At 40.7% G+C, this 23,456-nt stretch overlaps 2 protein-coding genes across 6 annotated transcripts; both read right to left on the bottom strand.

The window, feature by feature from the left end:
* Positions 1 to 1,737: 1,737 nt before the first annotated feature.
* Positions 1,738 to 5,042, bottom strand: LOC101479462 (uncharacterized). Of its 4 annotated transcripts, XM_076884355.1 has the most exons (5): positions 4,839 to 5,042; positions 4,570 to 4,712; positions 4,144 to 4,485; positions 3,779 to 4,057; positions 1,738 to 1,983 (listed from the first exon to the last, which is right to left on the bottom strand). In XM_076884355.1, the coding sequence occupies exons 3-5, from the start codon at positions 4,154 to 4,156 to the stop codon at positions 1,865 to 1,867; spliced, it is 411 nt and encodes a 136-aa protein (XP_076740470.1). In that variant the 5' UTR covers positions 4,157 to 4,485; positions 4,570 to 4,712; positions 4,839 to 5,042; the 3' UTR covers positions 1,738 to 1,864. The 4 variants fall into 4 exon arrangements, 3 of the variants coding, with proteins under 3 accessions (XP_076740470.1, XP_076740471.1, XP_004559079.3); XM_076884356.1 differs by lacking the exon at positions 4,570 to 4,712 and having other exon boundaries at positions 4,144 to 4,362; XR_013098721.1 differs by lacking the exons at positions 4,144 to 4,485; positions 4,570 to 4,712 and having other exon boundaries at positions 4,839 to 5,040.
* A 10,606-nt stretch (positions 5,043 to 15,648) lies between these two features.
* LOC101467398 (butyrophilin-like protein 1) lies at positions 15,649 to 22,438 on the bottom strand. Of its 2 annotated transcripts, XM_076884352.1 has the most exons (4): positions 22,105 to 22,438; positions 20,720 to 21,055; positions 19,437 to 19,472; positions 15,649 to 18,353 (listed from the first exon to the last, which is right to left on the bottom strand). In XM_076884352.1, the coding sequence occupies exons 1-4, from the start codon at positions 22,178 to 22,180 to the stop codon at positions 18,013 to 18,015; spliced, it is 789 nt and encodes a 262-aa protein (XP_076740467.1). In that variant the 5' UTR covers positions 22,181 to 22,438; the 3' UTR covers positions 15,649 to 18,012. The 2 variants fall into 2 exon arrangements, with proteins under 2 accessions (XP_076740467.1, XP_076740468.1); XM_076884353.1 differs by lacking the exon at positions 19,437 to 19,472.
* Between the last annotated feature and the right edge of the window lie 1,018 nt (positions 22,439 to 23,456).

The raw sequence follows: 23,456 nt of genomic DNA, 5'->3' as shown, positions 1-23,456 counted from the left end.
GTGGCCCAAAGAGTCGTCCCTGCAAGTTTTTGTAATGTGGACGGTTATAAGAGGCTGACGCAGCAGCTGAGCCGCCTCATTACTTAAGCAGCTTAAGTCTGAACCGTTTTAGAATTACAGACAGTTTTAAACACAGTTCTCATATTTCAGAGGCTGGCCTTTCACTTCTAGGTTTGATTATTAAAGATGAGAAACATGCACAACAGTGATCAAAGATTTAGCATAGTTAGCATGTTGAAAACACGCTCAGGATTCACACAGCTCCTGTGGGTAAATACTGTGTTTTTATTTATTGTATATCATCACACTCCATTATAAACAGCCTCCATCTCTGCTGGATGTCATCACAAAATATCCCACAGACTCTTCTGGAAGGACACAGAGACTTTCTCACGCCAGCTAAGAGACATAATCAACACTGCGTCTGCCCCGGAGGCTCCAGCCTCACCCACAAAACATGCAGGGTGTGGGTGGGTGTGTTTGTGTGGGTGTTTTGCGAGGGAGGGGGTTTCGTCAGATGTCACCTCAACTGACTTCTTTCAATCTGTAGGACTGATTACTCCAGAATGACTGAACCCCTCACCCTGATACCTTTTGTAGGAAGCTTATTTCTCAGAATTTTTTCCTATATTTATCATCTAGATCCTCACTATTAGCAGACAATAATATGTAATATTTAATCTTCAGTGATGCATAATATTTTTTATAATCCCGTTTGTGGTGGCTGTCCTGTGAGGAACCACGTCTCTCTGAGTAAACAGCTGTTAATGAGCTCAGAGGATCAGGCCGACACTCTCATTTACGACTATGTTAAACATTTGACTCATTTAAATATCACAGCTGACTTTAAAGGCCTGAGCAGTGATGCAGGTAACTGTCAGCATCTACAGAGGGATTACAACCGAATGTAACATGAAGGCAGTGTTTTAGTACTTTTATTGAACTTGGCTGTTCAATGAAACTGGACCTGGCAGCATCCCTCTTCCCTCTTCATCATCACAGCTTCCATTACTGACAAGCAACAAGTTATTAAAAGTTTCATGTATCACATGTGCTGGATTCTGCGTTTAGTAAGAAGAAACTGTTCTGATTACAAAATCTGATCATCAACCGTGACTGACTGTGTCGACCGCCTTATGCTCAAACACGGCGTTCTTTATGGAAAAGCTGCGGTCAGCTCAGCAATAAAACACCCAGCTCTCACTGCCAGTACCTACAAGAAGTAGTAAAAATAAGACTCTCCAGCTGCACCACCTTCAAGCATCCACCAGGAGCTCCAAGCAGGTCAAGTACTCGGAGCTGATTTTCATGTGTACAATTATATGTGACACTCAGGACCTCCAGTATAACCTGTAGGAAAACCCCAGCTCACATGCACCTAACCAGGGTGATACAAGAACGCCCTCCCCCACCCTTTCACTCCAGAGAGTTCCTGAACCCAAGCCTTGAGGCGAGCCCAGGCTCCCTCCCAATCAGAGAGGTGATATTCGTATACCAAAAACCAGTTTTAGCCACCGGGGATCAGTCCACCACCCTGCATCTGGCCATTATAAATACAGCTCTGATATCAGGATTCATCATAATAATGAGCAGATAAAGGGCAGAGCCTCAATTTGTATCCAGTCGGGATAAAAACATGAATGTGTTTCAATGTGAACCGTGATGTTTAAACACTTTTAAAGCAGTTTAGCATGTTTTAAAACCTTATCCACATCCATATCCACATTATCCACTGAGTCATCATTTACCCAACTTTATTTTTCATTAATACAATGTTGGTATAAATAATATATCAGCCTTAAAACCAGAGGAAACAGAAGAGCAGAGAATAAAAAATACAGATGAAAGTATCTGCTGTCTGTTATCAACAACATTTAATACAAGCTGAGAACAGCAACAGAGACGCAAACACAGTGACAGAGAATCCAGAAGCAAATACAGAAACGATCACACCGACTCCATCGCAGGACTCGAACAGCTGATCTGAAACACATTACAGAAGCCTGCTGTTACAAAGATAGTTTGTAAACACACTAATTACAACCTTTAGCAATCAAATCAGTAGGGGTGCAACGATACACAAAATTCACGGTTCGGTTCGATACTTTGGTATCACGGTTCGATATTTTTTCGATACAAAAAAAATGTTCATGCCTTTTTAATTTGTCATTTATTAAAATTATAAATATATATTTTAACTCAAAAGTACAGTTTTTAAATTTAACCCTAACCCTTGTGCGTGTTTTTTATTTTGACAGCGAATGCGCACCTGCGGACCACTTATGTGCAGTCCTGGTTATTTAGCTCGTCATATTGCAGCCACAGAAATTCTTTTGTCCATGAAACCATAAAGCTGCACTTTCTTTTTGCCTTATAGTCTGATTTGTCATAACTTCTCCGTTTTGTGGTAAGCTTTTCTTTGGCTGTCACTTCTTCACCCTGACCTGTCTTATTTGGCTCAGCAGAACTAAAATATATATCTGTCTGTGAAGGTTCTCAGTCATCCAGGTCATCGTAGTCAAATATAAATCCTGCTGCTTTTACACACTCACTCACATAAGCTCAGCGATTCTCTGCACGATCAACCTCTCACATGTTTAAGCTTGCTGCGGGAGATTTCACTTGTCATGTTTGCATAGTAAGCTAACGATTAATAAGACTATGTCAGAGGAATTGGTGCACAAATTATCATCACTCACAGATCAGTGCTGTCATTGCAAAGTGAAAGCAAAAAAACAAGCGCAAATTCAAACGGGATTTCAATATGTCACATATTGACAGTGGCTCACCGATGCCAATGACATAATTACCCAGCTACATTTCTGAAAGAATGCAAAAGCATTGACATATATTTTTCCTTCCTACAATAGCCCGACTGAAAAGATCGCTAGCCCCGGGACGTCGGGCTAGCGATATTGCAAGCCCTGTATATGATTGAGGAATCACTCATCTGTGGAAAAGAGAGTTTATTACAGAGAAATGTCTCTTTCCAAAATAAAAGCTATACTATCCGCTTCTTCTGGGCTATATTCTCAGCAGCATAAGGAGAATCATGTGCTAACAGCTGTCTAAATGACTCGGCTAAAGTTGGTAGCATGCTTGTTGTTTTTGTCTTTGCACTAGGATGATGTCGGCGTAAATGTGCAGTCATATTCGTTGTGTTCCCACTAGTGCTTTCAGGTTAATCTCGTTGAAATGACCTTAACGCCACAACACGGCAAATCTCCGTTAACGAGCTACCGCCGATCGCCCTGTGCATGGGGCTAGACGGCCAACACGTTAACGAGCTAACTGCGCTAACACACTAGCTCCCACCCATGTAATTGAGCATTGCATGGCACATCCAACATACTGTTTTACTTTAGTCCATGACTCGCTTACCTTCAGGGTCATACGTCACATGAAAACCAAAATAATTCCAAACGCCAGATCTGAATGAGGGTGGGGGAGGTCCATGTTGTAAGGAGAGCTTAACTTCTGTCTCGCTAGCTTGCCCTGCGCTCTTCCTTCTGACGATGCTGTCTGTGTTGAGCGCTCAGTGAATCTGCGTTCGACTACTCCGCCTAGGCTGCACTGTCGAGCCTAGGCGGAGTAGTCGAACGCAGATTCACTGAGCGCTCAACACAGACAGCATCGTCAGAAGGAAAGTTGATAAAATAAATTAAAAATTTTGTATTGTTCGATACATATGCGTACCGAACCGAAAGCACTGTATCGAACGGTTCAATATCGATACGAATATCGTTGCACCCCTACAAATCAGAGTCTGTGGCCTCACCTGGAACGTGGATCTCTTCTTCAGTCACATGGCCGATCTCCTCCTGTGTGGCTACACAGTGGAAGATGTTGGTGTTTGTCCTGGTCACCGTGGTGAGGAGGGTGATGTCATAGCGGCCGTCTCTGTGTGACACCTGTGGCTGCTCAGCAGGAAGGATGTTTCCATGGCTGTCCCTCCACTCCACTCTAGGCTTCGGAGACGCACCTCTGACCTCACACCTCAGCTGCACCCTGTACTCCGTGATGTTCAGGATCCCAACAAACGGCTTCGGAGCTGCACCTGTGAACACAGCATGAAGCTACAGCACAAGGAGGGTGATGTTTCAGCATTCAGGTGAATTTTAAGGTGGTTTCTGGTTTAGTGACCTCCCAGTGGCATTAGCCTTCAGCTCACACTGAGGTGGTTTGGCACAGTGTTGAGTGATGGTAATGAGAATGTCACAGACTGAAAAGGATGAAGAGTCCACTCAGAGACCAGCTGCTGTGTTTGAGCTTGCTGTGACGAGCCGACGTGCCTGAACTCCTTCTGCTGTCATCACGATAACAAACAGCAGCACTGGAAGATAAGCTGTCACTCTCCTCCCTCTGCAGAGTAGAAGGCTGTTAAACTGAAGTGTGCTGAGCAGGACCTGCGACATCATCATTAACTGCAATCTTTCCAATGATTTCTTCTGTGTTTAATAGCAGAAGACCAATTCTTAGTGATATCTAGTAGAAAGAAATGTCTTTGTTAAGTTTTCACACCAACATCGTGGTGATTTGAGAACTGAATGTGGTTGAAGCAGTAATTACGTCTCCTTCATTGCTGTTCAGCAGATATTTCAGTGTTTCTCTCCACTGTGACGGGACAGCTCGGACCGCAGTGAGGAAACACTCAACACTTGTATCTTTAAATCTAGTTGTTGTCTACCTCATCACTGACAGTTCTGAACCATCTAAAGATGAGTGGGGAAAACAAATCAACACCAACATTAAAGGGATAATTCACCATTTTTGGATACATCTCGCTGCTGTGTTAAATCAGTAGAAGAGCTTTACTGTCTCAGCATTAGTGTTCTTACCGTTTTCATGTCCTGTTGTTACTGCAGTCACAGTCAGAGGAAAGAGACACAAAAATAAAAGTTGCAGAGTTTTTGTCTTAAAAACAGAAGAAAACATGACGCGGAGTAAAAACGTTCCTCTGTGCTGCGTCGATCACGCTACTGACGCTCTGCAGCGGATACTCTGGTCGAGTGAGTTTAGGAAACAAGCCTCAGTCACGAGTGGGAGGAGCGTGTGTGTGTGTGTGTGTGTGTGTGTGTTAGTTCTGTTAAGCTTTGCATAAAAAACATCAACATGTTCAACAATCCAGGTTATTAATGAGTGCATAACGACATAAATGCAGACTGATGAATGAGAACTTCAGCGCTCACACTTACAGGCATAAAGTGTTTAATATTAAACGTCAGTAAGAAGAAAACAGACATGTTTCAGCGCCGGTCCTTCCTCAGAGTGTCATGAAACATGTGAACACACGTCTCCAGCTCTCGCTGTAAGAACCACAGATTACAGATTAAAGCCTTCGAGGTCTGAACTCGTTTCTCTCCTGTTGACTCTGAGCTGTTTCAGTCTTCCTGACCTGGAAGCTACAGCGTGAACGACACCATGAACCTGTATTAGGAGGAACGATCTGTGGCTTTCAGTGTTATGAAGGAGGTTCCCTTTTCACTGGTGCACATCACCAACATACACTGAAGACCTAACCTGGGGCAGGCTGGACGAGATCCAGAGATTATAGAGATCACAACAGCTTACTGTGAAATCCTAGAAGGAGGGTCCAAAGACTTTCCTGAAGAGCATCAATTTTAAAAAAAAGAATATTTTCAGACCTGCTTTTCTCCTGTTAGCTGAAATTCTGTCTTCAGGCTAAACTGTATCACCAACACAGCAGCTCTTTTCCAGTTTTACTGACCAAAGCACTCAGAGCTCACACTCTGCTGCTTTTAACTTGTAATATAAATAACAGGAAAACCTTCATTTATCCCATATTTAGGAAATTTATTTATTTATTTATTTTTTTATCTCTTCATATTTTTCTAAAGTCATAGTTTTACTTGCTGTGTAAAATCAGTCGCTCTGCTATCAGTAGACCTGTCCGTGTCTGTGATTGGTCAGAGATTGATAAGTATTCAAATGTGACAGCAGAAACTGAGACTCATCAGTCCAGGCAACATTTTTGCAGCTTTCTATTGTCCAGTTTTGGTGAGTGTGTGTGTGCAGTCTCAGTTTCCTGTTCTTAGCTGACAGAGTGGCACTTAGTCTGGTCTTCTGCTGCTGTGGCCCAGCTTCTTCAAGTTCTTAGATGCTCTTCTGCACACTTTGGTTGTAACAATAGGTTATTTTACTTCTTGTTGCCTTCCTAGCAGAGAAAGTTGCATAAATATTTTTTCTTCCTCATTCTGATGCTAGCTGTGAAATTCAGCAGGTTGTCTTGACCATGCACATGCTTAACTGCACTGAGCTCCATGAAATGTAATTGGCTGAAATTTGCATTAACAAGTAGTTGAGGAGGTGTACCTAATAAAGTGACCAGCAAGTGCACACTTTGTATGAGGTTCAACGAGATTTTTTTAAAATTCAGAACTGTTCAGTAAAACTGTAAAAACTGTAATTTTGCCTGCCTCCAGGTTTGACGCTATAATACTTTAAAAAAATAAATAACTGTCTGTGCAGTGAGTTGAAAGTGAATGATTCATCTATTGTGGAGTAAGTACCACAGGATGGCGCACTTTAACTGTGTATGGTAAGGTCATGGATTGTAGTGATTCAGACAAAAAACTACATGGCAAATGGACTGATTCTTCTATGGGACCTTTCTACTCTCAAACGCAACACAAGCACTGTGTTCTATGCTGCTAAGTGCCTACTAACTACCATTTACACTCTGATGGATGCCAGCTGATGCATCGGAGGAACCACCAACCTTCTGATCAGTAGATGACCTGCTCTACCTCCTGAGCCACAGCCGCCCCAGCAGTGAAAGTTCCTCCAGTGTTTACTGTTATCTCAACTGTCGGTCACGAAACAGACTCACACTAATTTGTGGTAAAACAACAAACAAACTACTAATTAAACTGAACTGATTAAAGATGGGCAGCTACTCTAAACCAAAACTAGCCTCAAAGTTACATCAGTTTCAGAAAAAAACATTTATTTTCTCTCACAAACAAAATAAAAGAAATTATTGGCCTGTCTGGAGGCCTTATACCACTTAAAGATGTCTTTCTTTTCCTTGAGTATGAACTCCAAATTCAGTGAAGATGTCTTTACAGCTGATCAAACTGCTGGGAGTATTGTGCCAAAGATGGTTCATTTTAGTTCTTAACCAGCTCCACATCAGCCTGATTTTGTCATTTTTAAAATGAAAAAAATAATACTGTTACTTTTTTAAATCTTTCTATTAAATTCGTGTCATCCTTTTCCTGTCTGTCCTTTTGTTTCTGCGATGTTCCACATTTGATGTTGACGTTATTTTTGTTGTTACCCAGCAGTTTGTAATAAAGGTCGTTCAGTGTGACGGGAGATTAAATTTAACATCCATCACTTTTTCTGTTTCTCTCTGTGATGATGGCAGATTAACAACAGTTAAAATGTTCCTCTAAGGATTTCCTCACTTTGCTGTACAACGCGCTGTTTGTTTTCTTTTACTTTTGCTGCTTCACGCAGCATCACAGCTCAGTGCTCCATCTACAGGTGCATCCACAAGAAGCTGAAGGTGAAGAGCAAACAGATGTAATGATGGACAGTTTGAAGATAATATGGTTTCACTAATAAACATTACTTCTGCACAAAACAAACGTACAACACAGAGCAATTATTTAGAAAAGTATCTTTATTGAAAAAGGTGCAAAAGATCCACATTCTATTTACGAAAATATACAAGAAATGTGGTTTAGAAAAAACATTTTAAAAAATAAATGGTAAATGGCCTGTATTTATATAGCGCTTCACTAGTCCCTAAGGACCCCAAAGCACTTTACATATCCAGTCATCCACCCATTCACACACACATTCACACACTGGTGATGGCAGCTACATTGTAGCCACAGCCACCCTGGCTGCCGGACACTGGCGCCACCGGGCCCTCTGACCACCACCAGTAGGCAACGGGTGAAGTGTCTTGCCCAAGGACACAACGGCCAAGACTGTCCAAGCCGGGGCTCGAACCAGCAACCTTCCAATTACAAGGCGAACTCCCAACTCTTGAGCCACGATAAACGTAATGGCTGCATGTCAATGATATATGAGCGACTGTTTAGGCACCAATTCATTTTTCAGTAAAATGACAAAAACTGTCATTATGAATTCTTTTACATGTTACTATGATGCTGTTATGATAGTTTTCAAACACTGATCAAAAAGATAAAAAATAGAATAAAATTTGAGAATGAAATCAAGGTTCAGGCTACGTCCACACGTACCCGGGTATTTTTGAAAACGCAGATTTTTCTATGCGTTTTCACCTTTCGTCCACACGTAAACGGCGTTTTCGGTCACTGAAAACGAAGATTTCTAAAAACGCCTGTCAGGGTGGATATTTTCGAAAACTCAGTTTTTGCGTTTACGTGTGGCCGAGGAAAACGGAGAAAACGCAGCGTCAAAGATGTGCGCCTTTTTTAACGTCACACTGTGCGCCACGTTATTGTTTCGGTGAAATGAATTTCTACAATACTGTTAATTGTTAATTCTACTCTCTGCAGTGTTTAAATGCTTACATATACACACAGTTACTGTCCCTCCACACATACGACTCTGTTCTGCTTCTATGCCCCAGCTTTGTTTACTATTTCCCACCGAGGCTTCTAAACTTCTGTTGGCCAACATTTCTACATGGTTAGGAATCTAGCGCCACCTGCTGCTTTGACATGTTCTTAGCAGCATTTTCCTTCATTTCTGCGTTTATGTGTGGACGGGATTATTTTTTAAAACGAAAACGGAAAATCTCCGTTTTCAAAAATACCCGTGTACGTGTGGACGCAGCCTTATACACTTGAAAAACAAACTGACATATTTCCAAGCAGAAAACACTTTCATTCTGAAAAGTCATAGAAGCCGACTGGCTGAACAGCGCCTTTAAAAATATTTACTGTACAACAATTATTTACATGGCGTAATTTACATGACAGACACACACAATGTTATGAGCAGAAGCACAAGAAAAAGTGAATAGGTCAATACAAGTGCAATGTAAACAAAACCCACAAACATTCTCACATTTAAACAGTACAACTCTCTATAAAAATAGCATGTAATTACCGTATTTTTTTTTACCATAAGGAGAACTGGATTATAAGACGTATTAAGCGAAACAAAAACAGTCAGATACATCAAACTTCACTCAACTCATTAACAGGCCAATCACATCCCTTTTACTGTGATTGTGATTGGCCTGTTCAGCACTTTGAATTCCAACAGCTACTTTTTCACTGCAACTTTTGTAATGTTCAGCCAGAGAACAACAATCAGTATCCTGTCAAAGTAAGGAATAAAAACCATAGACTTAATATAAAGCCTCACAAATATCTTCAAACTCTAGGAGGCTGTGTTACGACCCGGCTCAAAAGTCGCAACATAAAAAAGGAGATGAATACCAGAGTGTTAGTCAGAAGAGGTTTTATCTTAAAATGGCATAGCAGGTTGGCTAAAATAGCTGGTACCACCAAGGCAAAGACTAGTGAGCTCTTCAGGAAGCTTGCCTCAGGTATGTTTTTATCCACACCTGACTAGGTGTGGCCAATTAGCACCAGCTGACCACACTGAGCAGATCAGAGGCTGCAGAGGGACGTAACACCTCCCTTAAAAGGGTTCCTCTAGGACCCCTAAATTTATTAAAACCCCTCTGAAGCCTTCAGGTCCTTGACCCACAAACCTGGAATAAAAGTAAAAGCTAACAGAAGCAAGTAAAGCAAGCATACTAGTGACCAACCACAAAATGGAGAGCTATGGCCACACAATGATCACATCAAGGGTGGCTCAGCATCTGGCCAACACCACTCACAAGTGATCCAACCACAGTAGCCATATTCCCCACAACACTAAAGGTCACAGCACAAAACACTCACCACACGAGGATCTCATTAGCATCCATCAACACACATTATGCCAACTTAAAAACGACCCATCCGCCTCAGCTACAGACCATCATTAACAAATTGTCTCAAACCTCTTGCCAAGTTTGGTGCCACTTGTTTACTATGTGCAACTCCCAGCCTGAAATGCTACAAAAACAATAAAACTTTACCTGTCTAGTCTTCAGTGGTGTACCGGGCTCGAGGCAACTTTAAACGCAAATTCAAGGGTACCGAACCCTCAAGCGTACCCCCATCCAGGATAACCACCAAACACAATAAACTAAAACAACAAGCAAAACAACAAACAAGTGCTTCCAGCTGAATGCTTGGAACGGATGTGAGGGAATGCACAAAGCACCACATACAAACACCGGGACATGAACACACGGTAATTATATATGCATAAATGCTGACAATGACAAAGATTTATAATAATAATAATGGATTGCATTATGCCCTCAAAGCGCTTTATAATTCCACTATTCATTCACTCTCACATTCACACACTGGTGGAGGCAAACCACAGTTGTAGCCACAGCTGCCCTGGGGCAGACTGACAAAGGCGAGGCTGCCATATCGCGCCATCGGTCCCTCTGGCCATCACCAGTAGGCGGTAGGTGAAGTGTCACAACGACCGAGATTGTCCGAGCCGGGGCTCGAAAAGGCAACCTTCCGATTACAAGACGAACACCCAACTCTTGAGCCACGATTTCTCACAGAAGCCTAAATCAAACCTTAGTCTTAAAGGTATCAACATTATTAGTGTTCCCTTTGCAGTTCTCCAAAAGCATAGCATAACACAATGCTTCAAGGATTACAGATATTTAGACCTTTTAATTCTTCTGGGCCAGTCTCAGAACCTGGTGCTGTTGTCTTCTCTGAGGAACTGTTTGCCCTCCCAAGGCAGCCTGAAAACACATTTTCATTAAGTTAACTTTTAGAAATCTTACAGAAATTATTTGCTATTCCAAAAACATTTTAATTTCATTCTAATTCAACACACACAGACAGAAACTGACAGGAATCAAAGAAAACCTGCAGCTAAACGGTATTGGGGTGGCTGTAGCTCAGGTGGTAGAGCAGGTCATCCACTGGTCGGAAGGTTGGTGGTTCGATTCCTGGCTTCCCCTAGTCTACGTGCCAAATATCCTTGGGCAAGATACTAACCCCAAATTGCTCTGTATGAATGTGTGTGAATGTTAGCTACAAAGCACTTAGAAAACTGTGCTTGTGCGAATGGGTGTGAATGGGTGAATGCACAAGTTGTGTAAAGCGCTTTGAGTGCTCAGATGAGTAGAAAAGCGCTATATAAGAACCAGTCCATTTACCATTTACCATAAACCTATAAAATTAAAAAGTTATTGAAGCAGAATAAATGCAAAATGAGCAGAAAGCATCACTCTAAAATCAGATTAGAATACTTTAAAAACCACATACGAGGGCAATCCCAAAAGTAAGATCTCGAAAACAGTGGTGACATAGAGAAACTGTACAGCTGTTGGCCACATTGTTGTAGTTGGTGCTTCCTCCACTCCCAAATAAGCATGCGCAGCTTTGCTGGGAAGCAGACCAGGAGTGACATGTTTAGCCGCATGTTCTCCTTAAATTGCTGGCTGTCTGAGTGGTGTCCCAGAAACGATGTGGGCTTCATAGATAATTGGCAAACCTTCTGGAGGAAACCTGGTCTTGTTAGGAGAGACGGCATCCATCCTACTTTGGATGGAGCAGCTCTCATTTCTAGAAATATGGACAAATTTATTAAACCCCCCAAAATATGACTATCCAGAGGTTGCTGTGTGGCAGCAATTTTTCACACCAGCCTATTAATCAAGTAAAGACCAAGACAGACTTTTAATTCCTTTGAAAGCCTGATGCTTAGCCTCGTCCACCCCAGCTGTAAAACTCAGAAACCAGTCTTACTTGTTATCATCTATCGTCCACCTGGGCCTTACACAGAGTTTCTGTCTGATTTCTCAGACTTTTTATCTGATTTAGTTCTCAGCTCAGATAAAATAATTATTGTGGGTGATTTTAACATCCATGTAGATGCTAAAAATGACAGCCTCAACATGGCATTTAGTCTGTTATTAGACTCAATTGGCTTCTCTCAAAATGTAAAAGAACCCACCCACCACTTTAATCACACTCTAGATCTTGTTTTAACATATGGCATAGAAACTGAACATTTAACAGTGTTTCCTGAAAACCCTCTCCTGTCTGATCATTTCCTGATAACATTTACATTTACAATAATTGATTACACAGCGGTGGAGAGTAGACTTTATCAAAGTAGATGTCTTTCTGAAAGCACTGTAACTAAGTTTAAGAATAGTTTTCATATAAAAATAGTTTGCTGCTTTATAAGAAAGCCCTCCGCAAAGCCAGAACATCTTACTATTCATCACTGATTGAAGTAAATAAGAACAACCCCAGGTTTCTCTTCAGCACTGTAGCCAGGCTGACAAACAGTCAGAGCTCTGTTGAGCCAACCATCCCTTTAACGTTAACTAGTAATGACTTCATGAACTTCTTCACAAATAAAATTTTTATCATTAGAGAAAAAATTACCAGTAATCATCCCACAGATGTAATATTATCTACAGCTACTCTTAGTACCATTGATGTTAAGTTAGACTCTTTTTCTCCAATTGATCTTTCTGAGTTAACTTCAATAATTACTTCCTCCAAACCATCGACGTGTCTTTTAGACCCCATTCCTACAAAACTGCTCAAAGAAGTCCTGCCATTAATTAATTCTTCGACCCTAAATATGATCCATCTATCTCTAACAATCGGCTATGTACCACAGGCCTTCAAGCTGGCTGTAGTTAAACCTTTACTCAAAAACCATCTCTAGACCCAGCAGTCTTAGCTAATTATAGGCCAATCTCCAACCTTCCTTTCATATCAAAAATCCTTGAAAGAGTAGTTGTCAAACAGCTAACAGATCATCTGCAGAGGTTTATTTGAAGAGTTTCAGTCAGGTTTCAGAGCTCAGCTCAGCACAGAAACAGCTTTAGTGAAGGTTACAAATGATCTTCTTATGGCCTCTGACAGTGGACTCATCTCTGTGCTTGTCCTGCTAGACCTCAGTGCAGCGTTCGATACTGTCGACCATAATATCCTATTAGAGCGATTAGAACATGCAGTAGGTATTACAGGTACTGCACTGCAGTGGTTTGTATCATATCTATCTAATAGACTCCAGTTTGTGCATGTAAATGGAGAGTCCTCTTCACACACTGAGGTTAATTATGGAGTTCCACAGGGTTCAGTGCTAGGACCAATTCTGTTTACATTATACATGCTTCCCTTAGGCAGTATCATTAGAAGGCATAGCATACATTTTCACTGCTATGCAGATGACACCCAGCTCTATCTGTCCATGAAGCCAGATAACACACACCAATTAGTTAAACTGCAGGAATGTCTTAAAGACATAAAGACCTGGATGGCCGCTAACTTTCTGCTTCTTAATTCAGATCAAACTGAGGTTATTGTACTCGGCCCTGAAAATCTTAGAAATATGGTATCTAACCAGATTCTTCCTCTGGATGGCATTACCTTGGCCTCCAGTAACGCTGTGAGGAACCTTGGAGTCATTTTTGACCAGGACATGTCCTTCAACGCACATATTAAACAAATATGTAAGACTGCTTTCTTCCATTTGTGCAACATCTCTAAAATTAGAAATATCCTGTCTCAGAGTGACGCTGAAAAACTAGTTCATGCATTTATTACTTCCAGGCTGGACTACTGTAATTCATTATTATCAGGATGTCCTAAAAACTCCCTGAAAATCCTTCAGTTAATCCAAAATGCTGCAGCAAGAGTCCTGACAGGGACTAGAAAGAGAGAGCAGATTTCTCCTGTTTTGGCTTCCTGTTAAATCCAGAATTGAATTCAAAATCCTGCTCCTCACATACAAGGTCTTAAATAATTAGGCCCCATCTTATCTTAATGACCTTGTAGTACCATATCACCCTATTAGAGCACTTCGCTCTCGCTCTGCAGGCCTACTTGTTGTTCCTAGAGTATTTAAAAGTAGAATGGGAGGCAGAGCCTTCAGTTTTCAGGCCCCTCTTCTGTGGAACCAGCTTCCAGTTTGCTGTGGTGGTGTGGAGAGCTTACAGCCGGTTGTTTGGCATGAATTTCAGTACGAAGGAGCGGGAGACCGTCAATTCCCCAAGAGTCATGAAGGTTGAGGAAAAGATTGGCGGATTACTCTGGATGCTCACTGCATTTTAGTTCTTGAGGTTTCCCAAAGCACCATCCACAGGATTTTAACAGACAAGTTGCAATATCGGAAGGTGTGTGCAACACGGGTACCACGAAGGCTGACAGAAGACCATGGCAATGAGTTGATTCTTCCCGTGAATTTCTTCGCTGCTGTGCAAATGAAAAGGACATCTTCTTGGACTCAATTGTCATTGGTGACAAAATCAGGGGTTCCACTTTGCACCTGAGACCATACAACAATCATACAAGTGGCGGCATACCTCTTCGCCCAAGCCGAGAAAATTCGAACAAACACAGTCCGCTGACAAAGTCATGACAACTGTGTTTTGGGACCGAAAGGGGGTATTCTTGGTCGACTTTTTGCCTGCTGGGACCAGAATAGATGCTGACAGGTACTGTGAAATACTGAAAACAACTCAGAAGGGCAATACAGAACCGGAGAAGAGGAATGTCTTCTCCGGTTCAAGCGTTGTCGTAAGCATTTTCCACGACAACGCTTGTCCACAAGTTGCCTGTCAAGCCGTCGCTGTCCTGCAAAACTTTGGTTGGAACCTCATCACCCACCCTATAGCCCGGACTTGGCACCCAGTAACAACCACCTGCTCCCCAAATTCCCCAAGAACATTTGCCCGGAAGGCGATTCTGCTCTGACGAAGAGGTGAAAGATGAGGTTCAAAGCTTCATGAAGGACATGACAGCGAGCTGGTATGACATGGGCATTCTAAAACTGCCACAGCGTCTACAAAAATGCATTGACTGAAATGGTGATTATGTAGAAAAATAAATAATTCGTCAACCCTTCAAATTATGTAAATATTATGGAAAATAAATGGTTGTTTGTATTTCTAAAACAATAGGAGACCTTACTTTTGGGATTGCCCTCGTAATAATACAATTAATAATACAATATTAATGTTACAATTCATTAATATATTTAACATATTGGTCGCTTTACACAGCATATTATTAAATAATTACTTCAACTTACCTCTGTTAAAGTGTATTGAGATAGTCTTTGTAGCCACAAGCACAGGCAGAACTAAAGCAAAACCTAGCATTCCAATGAACCATCCAGCCAATCCAGAGATAAATTGTCCATATGTGCCTTTAAACAGGTTTTCTGAAAGACATCACAAAAACCTTGTGTGATGCAGAGAATGTATTTAAATCATATAATTAATTGAATAAACCTCAAAAGAAACGCTCCTAAAAGCTTTGAAACTTTAAATCCAATGAACACAACCAAACACTGTGAAGATTCTCATCTGACAAATTGATCTTTTGATCAATCTGTCACACACTAATATTTTGTGAACCTGCCTTTAGCTTAGACTTAGCACTGAAACACAGCATATTTTCAATGAGCTTATGCAATGTCACGGCATGTACAGCATGTGAGGTAAATCCCCTGTTGAGTTTGTAAGTTTGCTCAGAAATAAACAGCGTCTAAACTTTATGGTTGTTTCATTTTATGCAACACATGACGTACTACATGGTGGAGAAACCTTTGTTAAAACTAGCAAGCACAATAATAAGACATTTCTCATGGTTTGTCGTCACGTTTGCACACATCTCAGGAGGTATTTTGGCCCGCTGCTTTTTACAAAAACTCTAAATCCTTCAGGTTTCTTCACTCTCACGTAGCATCTCCATGCTTGAGCTCCCTCCTCAGATTATCTAAAGAATTGATGTCTGAAGACTGGCCAGGTCACTCCACAATCTTAATTTTCCTTTTCTTTAGCTACTTTTTTGTTGTCTTGGTGATACGTTTTGGGACATTGTCATCCATCTACTACTCATCTTCGATGTTCTTGCTGAAGAAGAGAGGTTTGGGGTGCCTGGTCCCCTCTACTGGCCCCTTGGTGAAGTCATCCTGTACCCTTCGCAAAAAACAAAACAAAAAAACAAACAAAAAAAACGCCCCAAAGATGAATGTTTTCACCTCTGTGTTTGACTGTGGGGATGGTGTTCTTTCGGCCATTCTCAGCATTTCTCTTCCTCCAAACACGGCAGAAAAGCTTTGGCCCATGCCTTCTCTGACTCACTTATATTTTCAGTGGCAAACTTAAGACAGTCCTGTAGTTGCAAGATTTCAGTCCATTGCAGTCTAGTGTGTTACCAGTGGTGTTGTTGGTGACTGTGGCTCCAGCTACCTACAGATCATTAACAAGCTCCTCCTGTTTAGTTGGTTTAGCGGATCGTTGAATGAAACGGATAAACCAGAATTGGTTTGTAAAAATGCTGCAGCTTCACTGGTGTGGAACTGGTTTAGCTTTCGTCCGTCAGATACACAACAAAACACTATTTTTGGTAGAGCATGCTAGCGGGCCGTCGTTATTACCGATATTACCGAAACGATTTTATGTGGTACACGGCGCTCAAAAATTTGTCAAAAAATTTTTTAGTACGATTTTGCTGAGCTACGAAGCCGCACCGCTTGATGGATTGTCGGAGTATTACAGCTATCGTAGGTGGAGCCTCGCGGAGTGATACATACTGTGCTTCAACATAATATTACCGTATTGTGTGTGTATAAACTCTTTTTAAGTTTTGTGGATATTATACATGGTTATGCTGAGTTTCCACTGGAAATGCCTTTTGGTTAAACTGTCAGCAAGGAATTTGCATTTGCACTGTTAAATTTTTATATAACTTTAATGCATATAAAATAAAAAACAGCTGCTTGTTTAATTGATGGGGTATTTTTTGCACTAAAAAAAGTTGTGGAGTTGTAAATTACTGATGTAATCTGTGTCTCAAACTGCCATAGAGCTGGTCTGGAGGAACAAGAATTCTGGTTGGCATTCCAATGACATTCAAAATCAATTCATGAATTTCATGTAATGATGTACGAACCAAAAATAAAATTCACATAGATTCCACTGAATGTCGTAGCAAATATGGAGGAAAAGCACAGCTTTAAAATTAGCTTGAAGTTTTAGTTGAATTAGTTTTTAATAATTCACTTACAACTACGACATCGCAGTTGTAAGTTTCTTGTTCGTGTGGCCGCCATCTTGGCTCAGTGTTTACTGTGATTGCTTTGCAAGGGCCAGCAGTAGCAGAGTTGGAGTGGTTTATGCCCCAGTGTCTAAATAAATGGTGCGGCAGTCCGAGCCACAAATTGAATGCCTGTGTCTGACTGGTCTCTCTACAGTGCACCCCAATCAATCACAAGATCACACAATGCAGTCCAGGGTGTAGGGAGACCCCTGCACTGGTTAAGGTTTGACAAACAAGTCTAAGTCTTCAGCTTCACCTCCTCAGCTCAGGCCTGAAAATCTGTTTTCTGCTCTTGATTTCACTCTTTATTAGCTCAGATTAGTTCTCCACAATCTGGACTCTGTTCAGTTCAGCTGCATGCTCTGCAAAGCCACCAAGCCACCCGTTCTTCGCACATTCAGTCACAGCGTTCCTGCTCTGGCTCTGCTCAAATCTCATCCTCAGCTTGACAGTAATTATTCATCTTTTATTTAACTACAGTCCCATATGTGTTCATTTATCAATCTCATATAGAGAGCTCTGGCTCACATTATAGAAGCCTTCAATGTCTATAAACAATAATGTTGCTAGGCAACCAAGCATTAATTTCTTCGGGGTAACAATGGCGTCCTCGGCAGTTCTACGTAAATGCAGTCATGTGTGTGTTTTTCCTTTTTAATCCCACACAGCGAATAATTCAATATTTGAGGAATAAGCACATTAAGGTTTTAATTTAACAGAGTTACACAATATTTAAAATTCCAAAAGGGTCAAAACAAAGCCCTTATCAACTCTGATGTTAAAAAAGGAACATCAAATAAATATTTGCTGTGGTTCAGTAAAAGTTCTCCCACGTAGACAAACCTACAAGTTACTTAGAAAGTAGGTTCTTCCAAGCGTTCTGTCAGAAACAACAATTGCAGTTATTTGTTCTACAAAATGCCAAAAAACAAATCTTACCAGAGAAAGCGACGCAGAGCTCATGCTTAGTCTCATGGCTGAGCTCCTCCTGCGTGGCTACACAGTGGATGGGGCTGATGTTTGTCCTGGTCACCGTGGTGAGGAGGGTGATGTTATAGCGCTCTCCTGTGCGTGACACCTGTGGCTCCTCAGCAGGAAGGATGTTCCCATCGCTGTCCCTCCACTCTACTTTAGGCTTTGGAGAAGCACCTCTGACCTCACACTTCAGCCGCGCCTCGTCCTCTGTGATTTTCAGGACATGAATGAGTGGCTTCGGAGCTGCACCTGTGAACACAGTAAGGCTGTGTTAATCACTTGATCAGTCTTTATCACCTCCTTTACTGTCTCAGAAAGAATAAAGAATCAGCACCTGCTTAACCCACAGCACTACAACACTGAATACTGCAAAGAAATGTTTGTATTTGTTAAACTAAATTACAACGTGAATAACAAATTAATGTGTCACTGCTCTCAATTACTTTTAATATAAAAAAAGTGTGTGATCTCTTCTGAAGAAAAACTACAATTATAGTAATTGGTCTTTAAACTGACTGATTCATCAAACATATGTTAGGAAACAAATCGATCCCAGCACCTCATTAAGTCCTTATAAAAAGAAAAACTAACACTGATGTGGGTTCACATTAAATCAGTCGTCGATGATTTTAATAGTTGACGTAATCGTGACTAATCGTGGCAGCCCTAGCTGGAACATCATTAAAATGGCAGGAAAAACAAAATCGTACACTCGTGTGATGGTTCACTGCAGCGGCCGTGGCAACAACTTATTAAGTTGCAAAATCATGAGACCAGCGGACGCACCACAAAGATTGTGTTGTGTGACACATGATGTGATGTGAAAATCAGTGCACAACACAACAGACATGTCGAGCATAACCAGCATAACTTAGCTACACAGCACGTACCTGACACCAGGACCTGCACTGCCATCTTCAAATCCACATCACAGTTATACTAATTCTCAGGTTTATAATATATTTGCTGCTCTCAGGTGTTTACAGTGCAGGAGAGTCATACGTGCGTCAGCTTAAACATGACGTGCAAATGCAGCAATAGAATGATGATATACCATGTTTGTACGCCACAACACTTTCAGCAACAGCCTATTCACATTTTTAAAAAAGGTCGGGTGCTGTGTCAGTCTTCAAGGCGACAACAATAAACAGTGATACTGAAGTCAGGTTCAGGACAGATTTCTCCTTATCTGTCATTACTGACAGGACCACAGATTTCAGTGATATCTTAATAAATTGTTTATGGCAAGTTTAAACATGTTTGACAGGTGCTGAGGCTAACAGATGTGTAGCTACACAAGTTACAGATGTAGACAACAGCATCATTACTCACCTGGAATATCTCCAAATCTGTCTCTCATCACAGGCTCTGCAAGACAAATAGTAGGCACATGACTATGGGCTCAAATTGTGGTCATAAATATCTTGTACTTGTAAATCAAATGTGTATTTGTGAACTGAGTTTTGTAACCTTGTGAGCTAAAATATGTGAACATTTTATGTTTGTGCATCTACAGATGAGAATTTGTGTGTGAGTAAAAAAGATATTTAATAAATAAATAAATTTAATAAAATATTTACACGAGTTACACATTTTTTGTTAAGGTCTGGTTACAGATACAAAGCAAACTTTAAGAAATGAATATAGCCACTACAGTGACCATCAAAACGATGAAAAAATATTGCGGTAAACAGTTTATTTTGCGACACCACGAAACAAACGATAGCGTAAAATGAAACGGTAGATGTTTTTATATCGTCATCCGATATATATGTTATTGTGGTGGAAACAAAACAGCAAAATAAGACATTTATCAAATGTGAATCGTAGTTTGGATCTTCTTTTGCTGCTGGTTCAGTGAATTCTGGTTGGAGAGAGACAAACTCTGCAGCTCAGAATCGAGCACAAAAAAAGACGTAACCACTGCGCGGACCCGACACATCAGAATCAGTGAGCTGTCGGCTTTCAGCCCCGACGGCGTGTCCGTGCTGTCGGGTGAGAAAGCTGAGAAAGAGAAAGCTGATTCTGATGCGTCGGGTCCGCTCTGCGTTTACTTCTTTGTGCAGAATCCGTTTACCTGCTGTCATTTGCTATTTGGTGGTTTTAGAAATACTTTTGTGAGCTTTAACTTGAGATTCTGGCGTTTCTGGCAAAATATATTTATATTCAAAAGTCAATTCAGGATTTAATGAATCGATATCACTTTATTCAAGCTTCTCACCTCCCTCACTGGGGCTGATTTTTAGCTCAAGAGCCTCATGATTAAAAGTAGATTCTTAATCCAAACTTAATCATTGACTGTTTGATTGACTTGAATTTATGATCCTAAAGCAGAGACCCTTTTTGCACTGTTAGCCTTTATTTCCAATTCACATGTAATCTAAGTCTACATGCAAATTTGAATTTGTAATGAAATTGTTGCTGCGTTTGCACACAATGTTTAATAAAAGTACATTTAAGCAAATGTTAGTGTATAAGGAGTGAATTGTATTTTGTTTTTCCACATACTGTACAACTGAGTGTGGACAAAACAACATCAGCATTTAAAAAAAATTGAAATGTGATTTTTTAGAGAAGGTTTTTTTTAGATGATGCATTAAAACTAAAATACTCACCAACAACAAGTTCAATGCTGAATGTTTGTTTTTGTTGCAGACGTATATCACAGGTGTAATTTCCACTGTCAGGCACCACGGTGTTTTTGATGATGATGGAGGCGTTACCAGACTGCAGCTCTAGTGGAAAATGTGACACCCGTCCTCTGAAGTGCTTGTCTTGACCTGGAAGGCCGTTATTGTAATGAAGGCCTCCATCATACCTGAACACCTCCTGTTCATTTGGATCAACTTTCTTCCAGTTAAACCGATTTTGTTCAATGTTCTCCTTGGTGCTGAGTGAGCAAGGCAGGATGGCATCACTTCCTTCTAATACAACCACTTTGATTTGTGAACCTGAAGGACAAAACATTTTTTAATCACAATGGGGACCAAATGGGGATAGTGAGCAATGGGGTTCCATTGCTCTGTAAAAACAGGTTACATGTATGTTAAACAATAGCCTGGCTGCTGGCTATTATTTTTTAAAATAATTATAATAAAGTACATTTAAGCAAATGTTAGCCAAGAAAGTTCTCCACAAGACAACAATGAGACCAGATCTATTTCAAGCTTACTTTCAGAGTAGTTTAACATTTGTTCAATTTTTATTCCATTTACAGAAACATTTCACCGTCCTTTTCTACAGGTTTAGATAAAAATAGAATTACTGACTTGCCGTTGCACTCCTGAAAAGTGTTTCATAAGAACTTTACAGTGAAGATGATTTCAGAACTTTTAGGTATAAAAATGCCGTAATATGACTGTATTACTGTTTTGGATCACTCTCTCTTTTCTGATCTCACTACAGTCAAAGTCGCTTTCAGCTGTAAATGCAACCTGTTGCATGTGTGAAGGTGATTCGTTATGTTGTTATAACCTAAGTAAGGAGGCTTAGAAAGGACTCCTCTCTTTAAAACATTTCTTAGCCGGTTTAGAAGCTACACCACACAGAATACACCTGAATGAGATGAAGACAGGTGTGAACAGTGAAGGTGCAAGGAGGAGAGGTAGTGAAAGTAGAGTTTAAAGACTTTAGGTCAACCTTCCAAATGCATCTGACAGTGCAGGCGGCTTTTTATCTTAGTTAACTTTACTAATTAACTAAAACTGGATGATGATGATGATGTTTAGCGAGGCTTTAACTCTTTTTTTAAGCAAAATGTGTCGTTTAAGGTTGAGTTTTTAGTGACACAAGTATAAGAAAGCCACTTATATAAAAATGTAAAGTTTAAAATATATACAAATATATTTGCACAAGTAGTTCAGTAAGACATGAAAGCATGTAGTCAGACCCAGCATTCATACTACTTAGCTAACTTATGCTAAGGTAGCTAAGTAGTATGAATGCTGGGTCTGACTACGAACTTATATCCGTAAACAAAAATTAGCATTGGCATCCTTACCTGGTTCACCTTCAGCTGATGCAGATAGTATCAGAGCGGCGAGACACAACCACAAACACTCTGGTGCTGACAACATCTTTAAAAGATTCACTGTCCGACAGGTCTCTTAACGTTAGCGCTTATGGCTACAGAAGCTATCCTCCGCCTTAGCTATCAGGCTGAATATAAGTCAAAGTGACTGTGGATGATTTTGGAACTCCCGATAAGCCATCCCAATATAGAAAAAGTTAGTAGACTACAAGTTAAACTAATTTCTACAGCTGTAGGGCGTAAATGGCACCAAAACAAAAACTTCGTGTTTGTTTACGATTTCCGATTGTATTTCTTTTCCTCCTCCTCCTCCTCCTTCTTCTTCTTCTTCTTCTGTATAGGTTTATTGGCGGTTGGCAAACAGCAAAATGGTGCATTACCGCCACCAACTGGTGTGGAGTGTGGACCGAAATGACAAAAATAAAATAAAATATTCAAATGGGTCTGCCTTAAAAACCAAGATACAGCCTGATAACTTTCACTTATAGAGCTCACGCGGAATAAATCAAACAAGTCCAACTCCACTTTCATATCGTCCAGCTTTTTGATCAGTTGTCTCCTTTCCATTTCATACTTCTGACAATGCAATAAAACACGTTCTATTGTTTCCTGTTCCCTACTGCAGTCACACTCCCCTGTACAGTGTTTACCTATGAAAAATAATGTGCTATTTAAGCCAGTGTGTCCAAATCTCAGTCGAGATAATCGTCTCCTCTCTCCTGTTTTGTCCTGTACTTCTCATTTCCCCCATTTTCCTTTGGTTGTTGAACAACCATCGCCCTTTCCTCTCCTCCTCCCATTGCTTTTGCCACCTTTCCTTCCTTTTGTGTCGTATTCTGCTCTTGAGCTCCGTCCTACTCACACTAATAACCAGGGCTGGACTGGGACAAAAAATCGGCCCGGACATTTTGACTAGAGACCGGCCCACCAGGTATTATAGGAAAAACCATAAAGCCTTTGAATGAAAACAAACGCTGTTGTCACACTGATGTACACTGTCTTGTTGGTATATATGTATCAGTCTAATAAACGTAAACCTACACCATCCTCCCTGTTCTGGTATTCTAAACAGTACCCGAAAGTAGACTGTTGGTCGAGTTAACCTCCTAAACTATCTACAACACATGGTGAAAACCTGAAATTAAGACAGAGGAGAGGTGAGACATGATCATTACTGATTACTGATGACAGATTTAGATATATTTTCATAAACCATTCATTTGCCACATGAATAAACAGCATGGCAGGGCAAAATATTTTTTCTAACATGGCAACCTTTAAAAAGTGAAAGAAGACAGAAAGACAGGTGAGAAAGAATAAAA

The sequence above is a fragment of the Maylandia zebra genome, linkage group LG5 (assembly GCF_041146795.1).
Source record: "Maylandia zebra isolate NMK-2024a linkage group LG5, Mzebra_GT3a, whole genome shotgun sequence".
Taxonomy (NCBI): Eukaryota; Metazoa; Chordata; class Actinopteri; order Cichliformes; family Cichlidae; genus Maylandia; species Maylandia zebra.
This window is presented reverse-complemented; position numbering and strand designations above follow the sequence as displayed.

Coding starts and splice junctions, on each gene's coding strand:
- LOC101467398 (XM_076884352.1), bottom strand. CDS start 22,180: ATGTTGTCAGCACCAGAGTGTTTGTGGTTGTGTCTCGCCGCTCTGATA. Junction 21,056..22,104: donor ATCAGCTGAAGGTGAACCAG/GTAAGGATGCCA, acceptor TTTGTCCTTCAG/GTTCACAAATCAAAGTGGTT. Junction 19,473..20,719: donor CAGCATTGAACTTGTTGTTG/GTGAGTATTTTA, acceptor TTTGTCTTGCAG/AGCCTGTGATGAGAGACAGA.
- LOC101479462 (XM_004559022.4), bottom strand. Junction 1,984..3,778: donor AGAAGAGATCCACGTTCCAG/GTGAGGCCACAG, acceptor AATGTGTTTCAG/ATCAGCTGTTCGAGTCCTGC.